The sequence below is a fragment of the Microtus oregoni genome, unplaced genomic scaffold (genome assembly GCF_018167655.1).
Source record: "Microtus oregoni isolate MIOR12 unplaced genomic scaffold, Mior012 000007F_ref0000211, whole genome shotgun sequence".
NCBI classification, from domain to species: domain Eukaryota; kingdom Metazoa; phylum Chordata; class Mammalia; order Rodentia; family Cricetidae; genus Microtus; species Microtus oregoni.
In genome coordinates this window covers 5,723,644-5,736,823 of record NW_024543066.1, presented here as the reverse complement: position 1 = coordinate 5,736,823, position 13,180 = coordinate 5,723,644, and the positions used below count along the sequence as shown (strand labels likewise).

The window sequence follows — 13,180 nt, the reverse complement described above, 5'->3', positions numbered from 1 at the left end:
GCAGGAGGCACTCTAGGCAAGTATTTGCCCATGCTTTATGCTTCTCAAACACCTTCACCCAGACGGCACACCCAAAACAAGCCAGGCGAGCAGACAGGAGGGCTTTTATTTCTACATTGTAGGTTAATAAACTGGGATTTAGAGAGGCGGAATGGTCCGCCAAATGGCTGTTAGGTAGCTGAGCTAACGCTACACTGAAATTCTTCCTCTCCCACTTTGGGCTATCTGACTGTTACTTCCAGTTGCTAACTTTACTGTCTCGAAAAAACAAAACAAAACAAAACAACACAATATAGAGCCGCATAGGAAAAGAGTCCGGGAATTGTCTAGATCAGGATAGCCTGTGGGTGTGTCTGTGGGGGATTTTCTAGATTACCTTTATTGATTTGGGAGGGGCTCTGCCTAAAAGTGGACAGCGCCATTCCTAAAATATGTGCTTTACTCCACTCCCCCAAAATGTATGCTAATGTAAAATACATTAAGAACAAGAGAATTTTATTGCTCACCTTGCTGTATTTTCCTGCGACGTATCTGTGTAAATTGAAACCTTACACACTTTCCCACTTTTATGGAATTGACAAATCCCTTCTCTTTTGATTATTTATGTCTCAATGAGTCAATATTACTTATGCTAGAATGCAGCAGGGTTCCTCTTCAATTCCACATCTGGGTTTCATTGTTATAAACATAAGCATTAAGCTCCTGGTTCATTGCTATAGCAACATCAGCACCAATGACCTGCCTGAAATGACCCTATCCTATAGCAATACTGACGAATATCTTGCATATCACCATAGAACCTTCATCTGGTGATGGATGGAGATAGAGACAGAGACCCACACTGGAGCACTGGACTGAGCTCCCAAGGTCCCAATGAGGAGCAGAAGGAGGGAGAACATGAGCAAAGAAGTAGGGACCACGAGGGGTGCACCCACCCACTGAGACAGTGGAGCTGATCTATTGGGAGCTCACCAAGGCCAGCTGGACTGTGACTGAAAAAGCATGGGATAAAACCGGACTCTCTGTCAGCTTTTCTTAAATTATTCCATCTACCTCTGGGTTCTGGGATTTTACCTTTCTATATTCTTTTCTTTCCTTCTTACTCTGTGACTAGTAGTGTGGCTGGGCAACTGGCCCCTGGAGTCCTCTCTCCTCCTCTTTAGCTCCTCCCTTTCTCCTTCTCCCTGTTTATTCTCCTGCCTGTTTCTCTATCCTGCCTAACTATTGCCGGTTCAGCTCTTTATTAAACCAATCAGGTGTTTTAGACAGGCAAAGCAACACAGCTTCACAGAGTTAAACAAATACAACATAAAGGATTACAGCAAATCTTTGCATCATTAAATAAATATTCCTCCACAGCATAAAAGAATGTAGCATACCTTTAACTAATATTCTACAATAGTATTTTTAACTTTGCCCCCGGTTGGGGAGAACTCATCCTCTTGGGACTTCTTCTGGATAGTCACTTCCCCAGTGTACCAAAGCTGTGGGATACATAGCCAGTTGTTTTGCACCAAGTATTACTGCCCAGGCTTTCAGATTTAAAAGAAAGTATTAGAAATAGATCAAATGTCAAGACAAACTTTGGTAGTCCCCAAACTGTCTCATTATTTTGCCAAGTGAATACTTTGGCCAATTCCACTTGTTATCACTAAATTTCACACGGATACTTCATGAGGTAGGACAGAAAGGTAAGGAAATTATAGGGATGAAAGAAAAAAGAACTCCCATCCTAGGGTCTGTGAAGCCTGCCACAAGCAGAGGCAGGAACTCTGCACAATCAACATATCTCATGATGACTGCTAACATAGAAATAATATTCACTCCCTGTGAGTTCAAGGCCAGCCTGATCTACAAGAGCTAGTTCCAGGACAGGCTCCAAAGCTACAAAGAAATCCTATCCCAAAAAACAAACAAACAAAACACCACTACCAACAACAACAAAGGACTCATTCATTAGATTGAACCCATGTCTGACACTACTCAGGTGGTCAAGCATCTGAGATCGATCCAGACAATAGACCTAGGAGAAACCAAACACTACTTGTTCTACTAAAGGAACCTAGCAATAAAATGACTTCCAACGACACTCTGCTGTACTTAAAGATGAGCATCTCACTCAGGCTTCATCAGAGAAATGTCATCTTTCAGTAGACGTGAATACATACAGAGACCCACAGTTAGACAATGTACACACAATGAGAGACCTTGGATCACTCAGTCCAAAATGGGATTTCTCCATTAAATCTCTCCCCTCAGGGTCCAGGGAACTTTGCAAAAGAGAAGACAAAAATATTGTAAGAGCCAGAGCGGATGGAGGACACCAAGGAAACAAGGCCTTCTAGACAGAACGGAGCCGATGCACATATGAACTCACAGAGACTGTGACATGAGTAACTAGCTACCTGAGTTTTTGCCTTGACTTATCCAAAAATGATGGACTATAATCGGGAGCTATAATCTGAATAAACTCTTTTCTCCCCAACGTTGCTCTTTTTGTGTTAGGGTATGCAGTGTCATTTGGGTCACCTCGTTCCATTTCTAGTTCCCTCTCTTTGCTTCCTATTTGCAGCTGAAGCATCTACTCTCAGCTTCCTGCTCCAGCCATCTGCTGCCATGCATACCCCGCCATTCTAGGCTTACCCTCTAGAACCGTAGCCAACACACATTGGGTCACGGTGTTCTATCACAGCAGCAGAAGAGTAACCGAACGCACCAAGGTTATGCTCCAATTACCTATGTCCTCTCACGAGGCCTCATCCCCTAAAGGTTTCACTACCTTATGGTGAGCCCTCAAATTAATCAATGGACTGGTACATTGATGAGGAGAGAGCGCCCCCAGTCTAATCCGAACACTATTGCCAACCCCAGCCTTCAGCATTCGAGCCTTTGAGAAACGCTTCAAACACATACCCTCCAAAGCATCCTCTTCTGCGTGAAATGTAGACTTTTATCACGTGGGTTTCAACGAACAATACAGCTTCAGTTCTCTTGTGGCTGCAATGCAAAAATATTATATCCAGTTGCAGTCTTCTGAAATTAGCTTCCTTCATTCTGAGAAAGACCAGTTTACCCAGATAGGACACGGCTATGGTACATTCCTTTCTAAAGATGTGTGTCATCTGGGTAGAGTGCTATAATTTATTCACACTCCTGAAATAAACACTTGTGTTATTTTGGTATCTTTCTATTACAAGCACAATGTTGCCAGTACGGATTTGCAAGTATATTTTAAAAGAAAAGGATATATACCTATGGGTGAAGAATTTATATATAGACACACATACATTTTTGACTTTATATTTTTACTTTCTCCCTCAACTGATTAGGCACATTTACATTGTCTCTGCCAAAGTATTGTATTGACAAATTCCTACCTTCCAAACCTTAGCATTATTGAATTAGTATTGATCAACTTACTAACCGTAAAATCTTATCCCCCTCAATCTTTCATCTGCAGTTGATAGACTAATAATAGACCTAAGTAATACTTATATTTTATTTTATGTATGGATTCAATGCTCTACGTCTGACACACATTTTGGGTATTTTCCAGCTGGATTTTTGTGACTGTATTGATTTTCAGTACTGGGGAGAGAACTAAGGGTCTTATGTTTCTTGGGTACTTTGCCACTGAGCTAATATCCCCAAACCCTTTTTTTTATTTTGACCAGTTGGCTAAATTGTTCAGGTGGCCTCAGACTTTTAATCCTTCCTTAGCTTTCAGAACAGCTGATTGTAGGCAGGCCTATCCCCCATCCCCACCTCCTTCACACATATTCTCAATATTGTCAGTGGTAGGTGATATATGTTGAATATTTCTAAATATATATGTTTTTTCCTAATCCACTCTTAGAGTTCTTTGGGTCTAAAATGGTTGACTTGAGGTACTGGTGTGTCCTTCCTTTATGAGTCATGGCCTGTATTTGTAGAATGAGACAGTTATAGGGTACTTTCGAAATCTTATCTCAACTGGCTGTCACTGTCTCAACTTTAAAGACAAGCTAGCTATTAGCAGTTCTGTTTTACAGGTAAGGAAACTGAGCAGCCTTCCCAGAACTGCAGGGCTAAGTCCTCAGACTCAGCATCCTATATCCTTTGTAAGATTAGATGATGCTTCCGCTGTTTGTAGATTATGTTTTTTTTTTTAAAAAAAAAAAACCTCTTTGCTTAGCATCGTTACCTATCTCTCTTCCCCATCATTTCTTCTCCTCTCTTCCTTCTTCTCCCTCCTTCCACTTTCCTTCTCTTTTGTACATAATACAAACACACATCTCTCCTCTTTACATTTTATTTTAATTTCATTATTTGAATTATAGACAATTTTCTCTAAATCTAAAAAAAGTATTTATTTTTTATTAATTAGTTAGTTAGCTTGTATATTGTGAGGATAAGGTGAATGTTTGTAAGCAGCAACCTGTGTGTGGTCGGAGGACAACTTATGGGAGTCAGATCTGTCCTCGTGTGGTGTAGGTCTTAGGGAATGAACTTGGGTTTTCAGGCTTGGCAAGCAGCTCCTTTACTGTCAGGCTATCTCACTGACTCTCCAAGATAATTTTCAAATTGGAATTTTTTGAAGGTCTTGAATGAAATAAAGATTAGCAAGAGTTGCCTGTTCTATAATAAACTATATTTTTTTTAAAAGAAAAGCAATGGGTCTGGGTGCAGGGGGATGTGTTTGAATCTCAGCATTCTAGAGGCATAGGCAGAATTGTATCAGTGAATTCCAGGCAGCGAAAGTTAAGAAGAATAATATAGGAAAATATACTTTTAACACCACTTACTGTCTTACTTGATCGCTTTGTTTCTATCACTTTCCACTTAATTATGAATTAACCTCCATTTGTTGTAGTTCATATAAATAATGTCCATATTGTAATTAGTACTGAAATGATCCCATTATTCAACCTCCAGCTGAAGCAAACCTGGGAAGGTGGGTGGGTATCTAACATCTCTGGGGGAGCCAGAAGAAAGAGAGTTGAAGGATGCCTCAATTTAGCCCTCGAATAGAAAAAAAAAAAGTACTTATTATGTTCTTCTAGGTGTACAATGAATACATTGCTAGATAAATAAATTCTCAAGTTAATACAACTACTTGTGTGCTCTTTATTTTATTTTAGTTTTGACAGCATCTCTTGTAACCTACATTAGCTTCAACTCACTTTGTAGCCAACAATAACTTGAGACTTTTGATTGTCTTGCCCCTACCTCTGGAGTACAAGGATGACCCGCATGTATCACCATGCCCAGGTTACGGTGTGCTGGGGAATGAACTCAGGACCTTGCCAGGCTAGGCAAGCATCTTGCCAACTAGGGCAAATCCTCAGCCACCACTCTTTCACCTTCTGGCGTTTCGGAGACTGGTTCTATTTTTGTATACATTGCAGACATCAAAGAGAACTATGTTTGATGAAGCTAGCAGTAACCAGAAAGGACCTGGGGATAAATAAGGAAACAGAAATCCTATTCTAAGCTACTCTAATCACCAGCTAGAGGGTAAGCCTTTAAGCACTTCCGGGACACATCCCTCGATGACTAAGAAGGGGATAGGCCCACATCATCTCTTCTACAAAGAGAAAGGTCTTCAACAGCCACTATCCACAGTCTACTGCAAGTACTAAACATGGCCTTCTCTAGACTTCTTCCTAGGATTATCACACCTACAGTACTCATCCACAAACACACCAGTGTTCAGTTTGAAACTGGTCATCTTTTTGTTTCTTCCAAGGTGCCGCCCTTGGCACGTATTTTGATCCATGTCTGAGAGTTGTATGTGTTACACAGCAAACGCTGGCGTGTGCCTGAAGATGTTCTCTGTGTTTGCTTCTTTTGTGAGTCAGGTGTTATGCCTGGCTCCTGCAGCTCACGATCATTGAGGATAATTACACCCCAAAGTAGTGCCACAAGGGAGCTGAGCGCTAGGGCAAGGGGCACCTCATGACAGTGGAATTCAGGCCTGTGTTCGGAGGGAACTGGGTGAGTTGAGTGTTGGTAATTTTGAGTTTCACATACCTGACAACTGTGGGTCATTGCAGGCTGCTAATATGAGAGCCACACCTTCCTAACTGGGTAGCTTCTGGAATCACCTAGTCCTGAGGACCTCAACGAGGCAATTATCCACTTGAAAGGAAGGAGTGTGTGTGTGTGTGTGTGTGTGTGTGTACCTTCCACTATACACTATATGAATCCTGGGGTTTCGAACTCAGGTCAGGAGGTTTGGCATGAGGCACCTTTACTTGCTGAGCATCTCACTGGTCCATGCTTTATTTTTAAGCCGTACATCTTCCAATTTGCTTTAACAAAGAGGCTTGTGAGGAAGAGGACCATATAATTTAAAGTCCACAAAGGGTTAACATAGGTGGAACACTAGGACAACAAACCCAATAGGGGAAGTTCTAGGTAAATAAATATACAGTCAGGCTGTACACAGAGGGAAGAGTGCCCAAAGCCATTTATGAGGTGAGGTAGGAGGGTTGATTTGGCAGAGTCTTCTCTCAGGAGGAAAATGCCCAAAGCCCTAAACATTTCCTGAACACGATAAGCTAAGGGATGATTTTAAACCCTTTACAAGGGTGTATACACCCTTCAATTAAAATTAGTGTTTGAGCTGGACAGTTCAGTGGTAGACCTGCCATGCTTGAGGCCCCCAGTTCAATCCTTCGGCATCTCCCCGTCCTCTGGCTTTAGGAAAGACTGTGCCAACAACCAGGCTTCTGGTTGTTTGCTGCCACTTTGGAAGCGAAAAAACCCAGGGACAGAGCTCACAAAAATGTCTGCTGTACTGTCTGTCTCCCCAGCCGTACTAAGAGCATATCTCTGCGTGAAGACATGTTTGAAGCCATCTTCAACATCATCATCTATGGGGTTCAATCATTCTTTTAAAGATGCTGGAGAAAACTTACCTCAAATCTACAGGGAAAGCCTCCACAGGAACCCCACCCCGCCCACCTGCGCGCTTGTCCAGCCCACCCAGGCACGTACTCTTCCTTCAAGCCCCGCCCATCCAGGCTGGCAAGCTGTTCAGACCCCGCCCACCACCCTCCTAGGCCCCGCCCGCGTTTAAAGCCGGTTGTTGCCGAGGGTCTGTTCAGAGCCCTCGGGTCTCCTTCGTGTTCTGGCGGCCCTGGCCTCAGCGCCGCTAGTGCGCTTGCGCGGCGTCGTGGGCTGGGTTTCCCCCTCAGCCCGGACTTGGTACGGCCGGGCGGTTGGTGCGCTCGGCAGCTGCAGCCCGGCGCGCGCTTTTCAAATTGTCCCCGACTTGCACGGAGATGGAGGGGCGGCTGCTGAGGAGCCTCCCTGCACAGCAGGTGAGCGAGGTCGGGGGACTGGCAAGCTGCAGCCTGGTGAGAGCTCGGGAGCCGAGCGTGCAGCGTGGGTTTGCACGCCCGTAGGCTGCACCCAAGGAGGAGACAGGCCGGGGCTGGAGAAGGACACCGGGGCCTTTCTCACCTGCCGGTCCTCCCGAGGCTTGCAAAGCCGAGGTGATAGCCCGTGAACGGGTGCCCGGGTTGCTATTAGCGCCCCCGTGTCCCGCACAGCTGTGCAGGTGTGGGCGTGCATCAAATTGTGGGGGGCGGCGGGATGGACGCTCAAATGGCACTCTCTTAGCTTTACAGGAAGATAGAAGTTTAAACGTGGATTCTTGCACAAATACTAGGGAAAGGGGAAGACACTGAGTTGCAAACAAATTCAGAGGTTTTTTTTTTTTTTAGCCATGTAAAATGTGTTCAAATCTTTTTTACTTAGTGTAGCCGAGAATATTTTTTATTGTTTTTATTGAACTATGTTTTTCTCCGTTCCCCTCCCTTCCTACCCCCTTACTTTGTACCCTCTCCCTTGATCCCCATGCTCCCAATTTACTCAGGAGATCTTGTCTTTTTCTACTTCCCATGTTGATTAGATCCATGTATGTTTCTCTTAGGGTCCTCTTTGTTTAGGTTCACAGGGATTGTATATTGTAGGCTGCTTTTACTTTGCTTTATGTCTAAAAGCCACTTATGAGTGAATGCATATTATATTTGTCTTTCTGGGTCTGGGTTACCTCACTCAGTATGATATTTTGCAGATCCACCCATTTGCCCACAAATTTCAAGATGTCATTCTTTTCTGTTGTGTAGTACTTTATTGTGTACCACATTTTCTTTATCCATTCTTCAGTCAAGGGACATTTAGGTTGTTTCCAGGGTCTGGCTATGACAAACAATGCTGCTATGAACATAGTTGAGCACATGTCCTTGTGGCACAATTGAGCATTTTTTTGGGTATATACCCAAAAGTGGTATTGTTGGGTCTTGAAGTAGGTGGTTTCCTAATTTTCTGAGAAACTGCCATACTGATATCCAAAGGGGCTGTACCAGCTTGCACTCCCACCAGCAATGCAGGAGTGTTTCCTTTAGCCCACATCCTCTCCAGCATAATTTTCTTTACCGTCCCCTTGGTCTCTTTGCCAGCATGGCATAGTTACAGGGTAGTAGGTAGGCAGTGATTTCAGTCAGAATTACTTATGGATTGTTTCTCTCCTTTTACCAAGCACCCCATCCTTGTTTTCAACAATAAGGCCTTTGTCTGTCTCTGTGCTGTTCTGGCTCTTAAAGCCTTTTCAGATGTCTCTCTTCTGTGATCCTGATCACTTGCTTTATCATTTTTCTGTGGTGTTAGAGATCAAGTTCAGGCCCTCTGCCTTCTAGAGAGGCAGCACACGGCTGCTCTAGCTCTGATTTCTGTGTGCACACGTGTATCAAGTTAATGCTTGTCTGGGCCCATACACGCGGAGGCCAGAGTCAGCATTGGTGCGTTCATAAATTATGACTCTCCACTGTTTTATTTTTGTTGTTGTTTGTTTTTTATTTTTTTATTGTTTGTTTTTGAGACAAGTTTTCATCATGTAGGCCCTGATTGGCCTGAAACTCTATGTAGAGGAGGCTCAGCTGGCCTGAAATCACAGATCTGCTTGCCTCTGCCACACCTGGGTGGAGATGAAAGGTGTGTGCCACTCCCCCTCTTTCTCTCCCCCTCTTTCTCTCTCTCTCTCTCTCTCTCTCTCTCTCTCTCTCTCTCTCTCTCTGTGTGTGTGAGAGAGCAGGAATATTTATTGAACCTAGAACTTTCCATTTTCTGCTAGACTGACTGCCAGTAAGCCTGGGATCTATGTCCTCCCCTCCCCATCCCTGGGCTTTCAGGGGCACAGCTTTCGGTGGGTGAACTCAGGTCCGCATGCTTGCACAGTGAGCCATCTCCCTAGTTCCCCAATTCTACTTTTACGCATCTTAAAGATTTTTTATGTTTGTGTGTATATGCACATGTGTGTGGGGGTACCTGGGAGGCCAGGAGAAGGTTCTGGATCCCCTGGAGCTGGAGTCATAGGCGGTTGTGAGCTGCACGTTGTGGACTCTGAACGGCAAGCAGGCAAGCATCCTAACCGCTGAGCCATCTTTCCAGCCCTCATCTTCTACTTTCTAAAGGGTCCAACTAGTCCGTGTTTTTGCTTTGCTCTGTCCATTCCTTCTTAGCGGCTAACTTTAACTACTTATCGTATCAGGACATTGATGGGAGTGTCTGTCTGACCTGATTCTATGCAGGCCGTGCAGGCCCTTATTCAGAAGACGGAACCCAGAGGAAGAGGAGGACTAACTCATTCTTCTTGGACCCGCTTCCCCACACTCCAGCAGGGTGCACACAGAGCATCCTTTCTCGTTGGCCACAGTCATCCTTTACTCTGCCTGGGCCCAGACAGTGATAGGTGATGGTTTTAGTTCTTCGGTCCTCTTGGAGAACAGTCAGCATCTCTGTTTGCTCAGTGCATCGCCCTCCTTCCACAGTCTGCCTTCCCATTGGGTCGCCCCAGACATCAGTGTCTCCCCAACGGTACCACGTGCACCTATTCAGTGAAGGCTGATCTTTGGCGCTGTAAACCATGACTTGCCTACAGCCGGTTAGTGGTGTTGATCAGAGGTTTCCTTGTAGACTGTTTGTGTGCTAACAACTTGTGTGGGAAACACAGACTTGCTGCCATCGGGGACGCTGTTAACTGAGAGTGTTCAAAGCCAACGTGTGCATGCACTGAGCAGTGAGTTCACCCTGTGTGTCATTCCTCTTTTGTCTGCTGGAAGAGCCCTGGCAAAGAAGGTAGGGTCCTCGACTATAGGGTATTTCCACTGGAGTGGATAAAAGGCCACATGGTAAATATTGTTCATTTTGCTGACTACACTCTAAGTTTCTCATCTCGGCCACTGTGGTTGGGAAGTAGCCACAGCCAGGATGAGCTAGTATAATTCAGTACTTTATTTATAAAAACGGGCATCAACCGGGCCCTCGTTGGCTAACTCCTGCTGTAAAAGATGAAATTCCAGTCATAACTGCCCCAGATGCCTCATTTCCTTAGTGAACATTAGCTTAATCCCATCTATAAGCTGTTGTTTGGAATTTACAGTTCTTATCTCTTTTTTCCCAAGCCTCTGTAATTATTTGAGTCTTTTTCAACTGTTGAGGACAGGACAGTGAAAGGCTCTCCTCATAGATCAGGCAGAGGCCAGGGAGTCCAGGCTAGTAAGTAGTGTGGCTGTGTCCCCCTGCTGGTTCCTTCGGGTTGTTGCAATTTTATGATGGCTGAACTTGAGGGTCCCACAATAGCTGTCCATCTGAGCCACTAAAGCACTAGGTCAGCGGTTCTCAACCTTCCTGATGCTGCAACCTTTTAATACAGTCCCTCATGTGGTGACCCCCCAAGCCATAAAATTAAAATTATTTCATTGCTTCTTCATAACTGATTTTGCTACTGTTAAGAATCCTAATGTAAATCTAATGCAGGATATCCGATGTGACCCCTCCCCCCTGAAGGGGGTCACAACTCACAGGTTGAGAACCATGGGGTCGGGTGCTTTAATACGGCTCTTTCTCTGTGCCTCAGTTGATCCTCAGATGTAGCCAGCTTTCAGGACCTCTGTCAGCTCCGTCAGCTCTCTCCTTGCTGTGTTTAACAGGCAAACCTGAGTTTTGAGGCACCAGTTGGTGTTTATTTACATTTGCACTGTGGCATAAAGCGGCTCATTCCAGCTTTAGATGCTCCCAGCATGCACCTGCCAGCGCTCACCAGCCTGCCGCCGTTGGTCACTGTAGACATACGGGTCCCAGAGACGCTTTTTACAGTTAACTGCAGAAGGCATGGAAAGAGAGTAGTCATTGGGCCAACAAGTCGTACACAGACAAAGTAAGAGTTGAGGAAACACAGTCACGCGCAAAGGAGACCGGCAAGGAACAGTGTTTATGCGGTGCCCCAGTTTGAGTCAGTGCACACTACATGACGAAGTTAGCATGTAGATTCTACAGTGTGATGGCTGAGGGTAATTAATCAGATAGTCCTCTTGTGTGAATGTCTCAGCTGATTAGTCTTGGAGAGAGTCAAATCAAAGCATCCAGCGGTTTGCTTCTGGGGATGCTCGTCATAGACTGTCAGCTCTCCTCACTGGCTGCTTCTCTTCCTTATGAAATGATTGTCCTTTTAATGTTCGCCACTTTCATCGCTAGATTCCCTTCACACTTTTTAAACTGATATTCCAGTACAATAAGAAAGCAATAGTTTTTACTGCCAAACCTGGGATCATCACTTTTAGAAATAGACACAGAAATAGGTTACGTATTTGTACATAAAGAGGACCTTCACGTATTACAGTCTCTACAAAGTGAATTGAGAACTGCGCACCTTGTTTACGGACTTTTAATGATATGAACGAGCCCTTTGCCTTGTCTTTAAAGAGAACAAAAGACCAAGAACCAGAACTAAACTACAAAGACATTTCTTAGTGACTCCAAAATAAACCCATCCAGAGCTGAGTCTCTGTCCCGGCAGCCGAGGCCTCTAGCATTTTCCTGGCCCTGAGCTCCTAGCCTTGGCTTCTACATTTTGTTCCCTCGCTTGCTTTATTCAGTTGTCTGCTCTTTCAGATAGTTTTTCCTGGGTGCACTCAGTGTCCCTCAGCCTCCTGTAGCACTCACGATCTGTGCATGCTTGTAGTTTGTTGCTCAGTTATTTACTTAAAAATATTTTTGTGTTTTGCAGGGGGGTAGGGGGTACGTGCTTGTCCATAGAACAAAGAGGGTGTTAGTTGCCCTGGAGCAGAAGGCAATTTTGACCTGCCGGATGTGGGTGCTGGGAACTGAGCTCTGGTCCACTGTAAGAGGAGAAGCAGCAACAGCAGCAGCAGCCTGGTTCTTCATTGCCCAGTCATTTCCCCAGCTGCTTACTGTGTATTTCTTAAGGCTGCTGTAACAGACATAACAGATGATCAGCACATCCTCCCTTAGATCTGGAGGCCAGAAGTCAGAAGTCATCATATGGATAGCACCATTGCCCTCTGCAGACCCTTCCTTTCCTCTTCTGGGTTCTGGCTGCTGCTGCTGACCTCCTGTGTTCCATCTGTCTTCACGTGGTCTCCTCATGTGTCTGCCATCATCGGGCCTTCTCTCTGTGTGTCTTCAGAAGACCAGCCCTGTGTGTGTCCTCTTGTCATGTTTCTGTATGTCTGTGATGTACCCTCTCATGGGATGTGTTACTCTTTTGGCTTTTTGAGGGACTCATCACCCAGCTCCCAAATAAATCACACACGGAGGCTTATTGCTTACGAATGCCCAGCCTTTGCTTGGCTTGTTTCTTGCCAGCTTTTTTTTTTTTTTTAACTTATCCTGACTAGCTTTTACCTCTGGGCTTTTATCTTTTCTCTGTTTCTGTATACCTTTCTATCTTACTCCGTAACTGGCTGGGGGCCTGGCCCCTGATGTCCTCTTTCTATTTATACTTTGCCAGCCCCGCCTATCCTTGCTCCTGCCTAACTATTGGCCATTCATTTCTTTATTAGGACCATCAGGTGTTTTAGACAGGCACAGTAACACAGCTTCACAGAGTTAAACAAATGCAGCATAAAAGTCACACACATGAAAATAATATTCCCCAACAGCCTCTGTTTCTGTGTCTTTACGCGGCTTTGGGGTGTGTATGTCTTTACGTGGCCTCTGTGTCTGTATGTGGCTTCTGTGTCTGTCTTTATGTGGCTTTTGTGTGTCTGTGTCTTCCTAGCCTTCTCCCTAAATCTGTATCTTTACATGACCTTGTTAAGATTTGAGACCCATTCTAATCCAGTGTGACCCTATTTTAATTAATAACATGTGCAAAATTTTGTGTCCAAAT

At 44.6% G+C, this 13,180-nt stretch overlaps 1 protein-coding gene across 1 annotated transcript in view; it reads left to right on the top strand.

The window, feature by feature from the left end:
* The first annotated feature begins 7,216 nt into the window (after positions 1–7,216).
* Rtkn2 (rhotekin 2) overlaps positions 7,217–13,180 on the top strand; it is a 57,196-nt gene continuing 51,232 nt past the window's right edge. Inside the window, exon 1 of the mRNA XM_041656376.1 lies at positions 7,217–7,307. Coding sequence (XP_041512310.1) covers positions 7,269–7,307 — 39 coding nt within the window. The 5' untranslated portion in view covers positions 7,217–7,268. The remainder of the gene's footprint in view (positions 7,308–13,180) is intronic.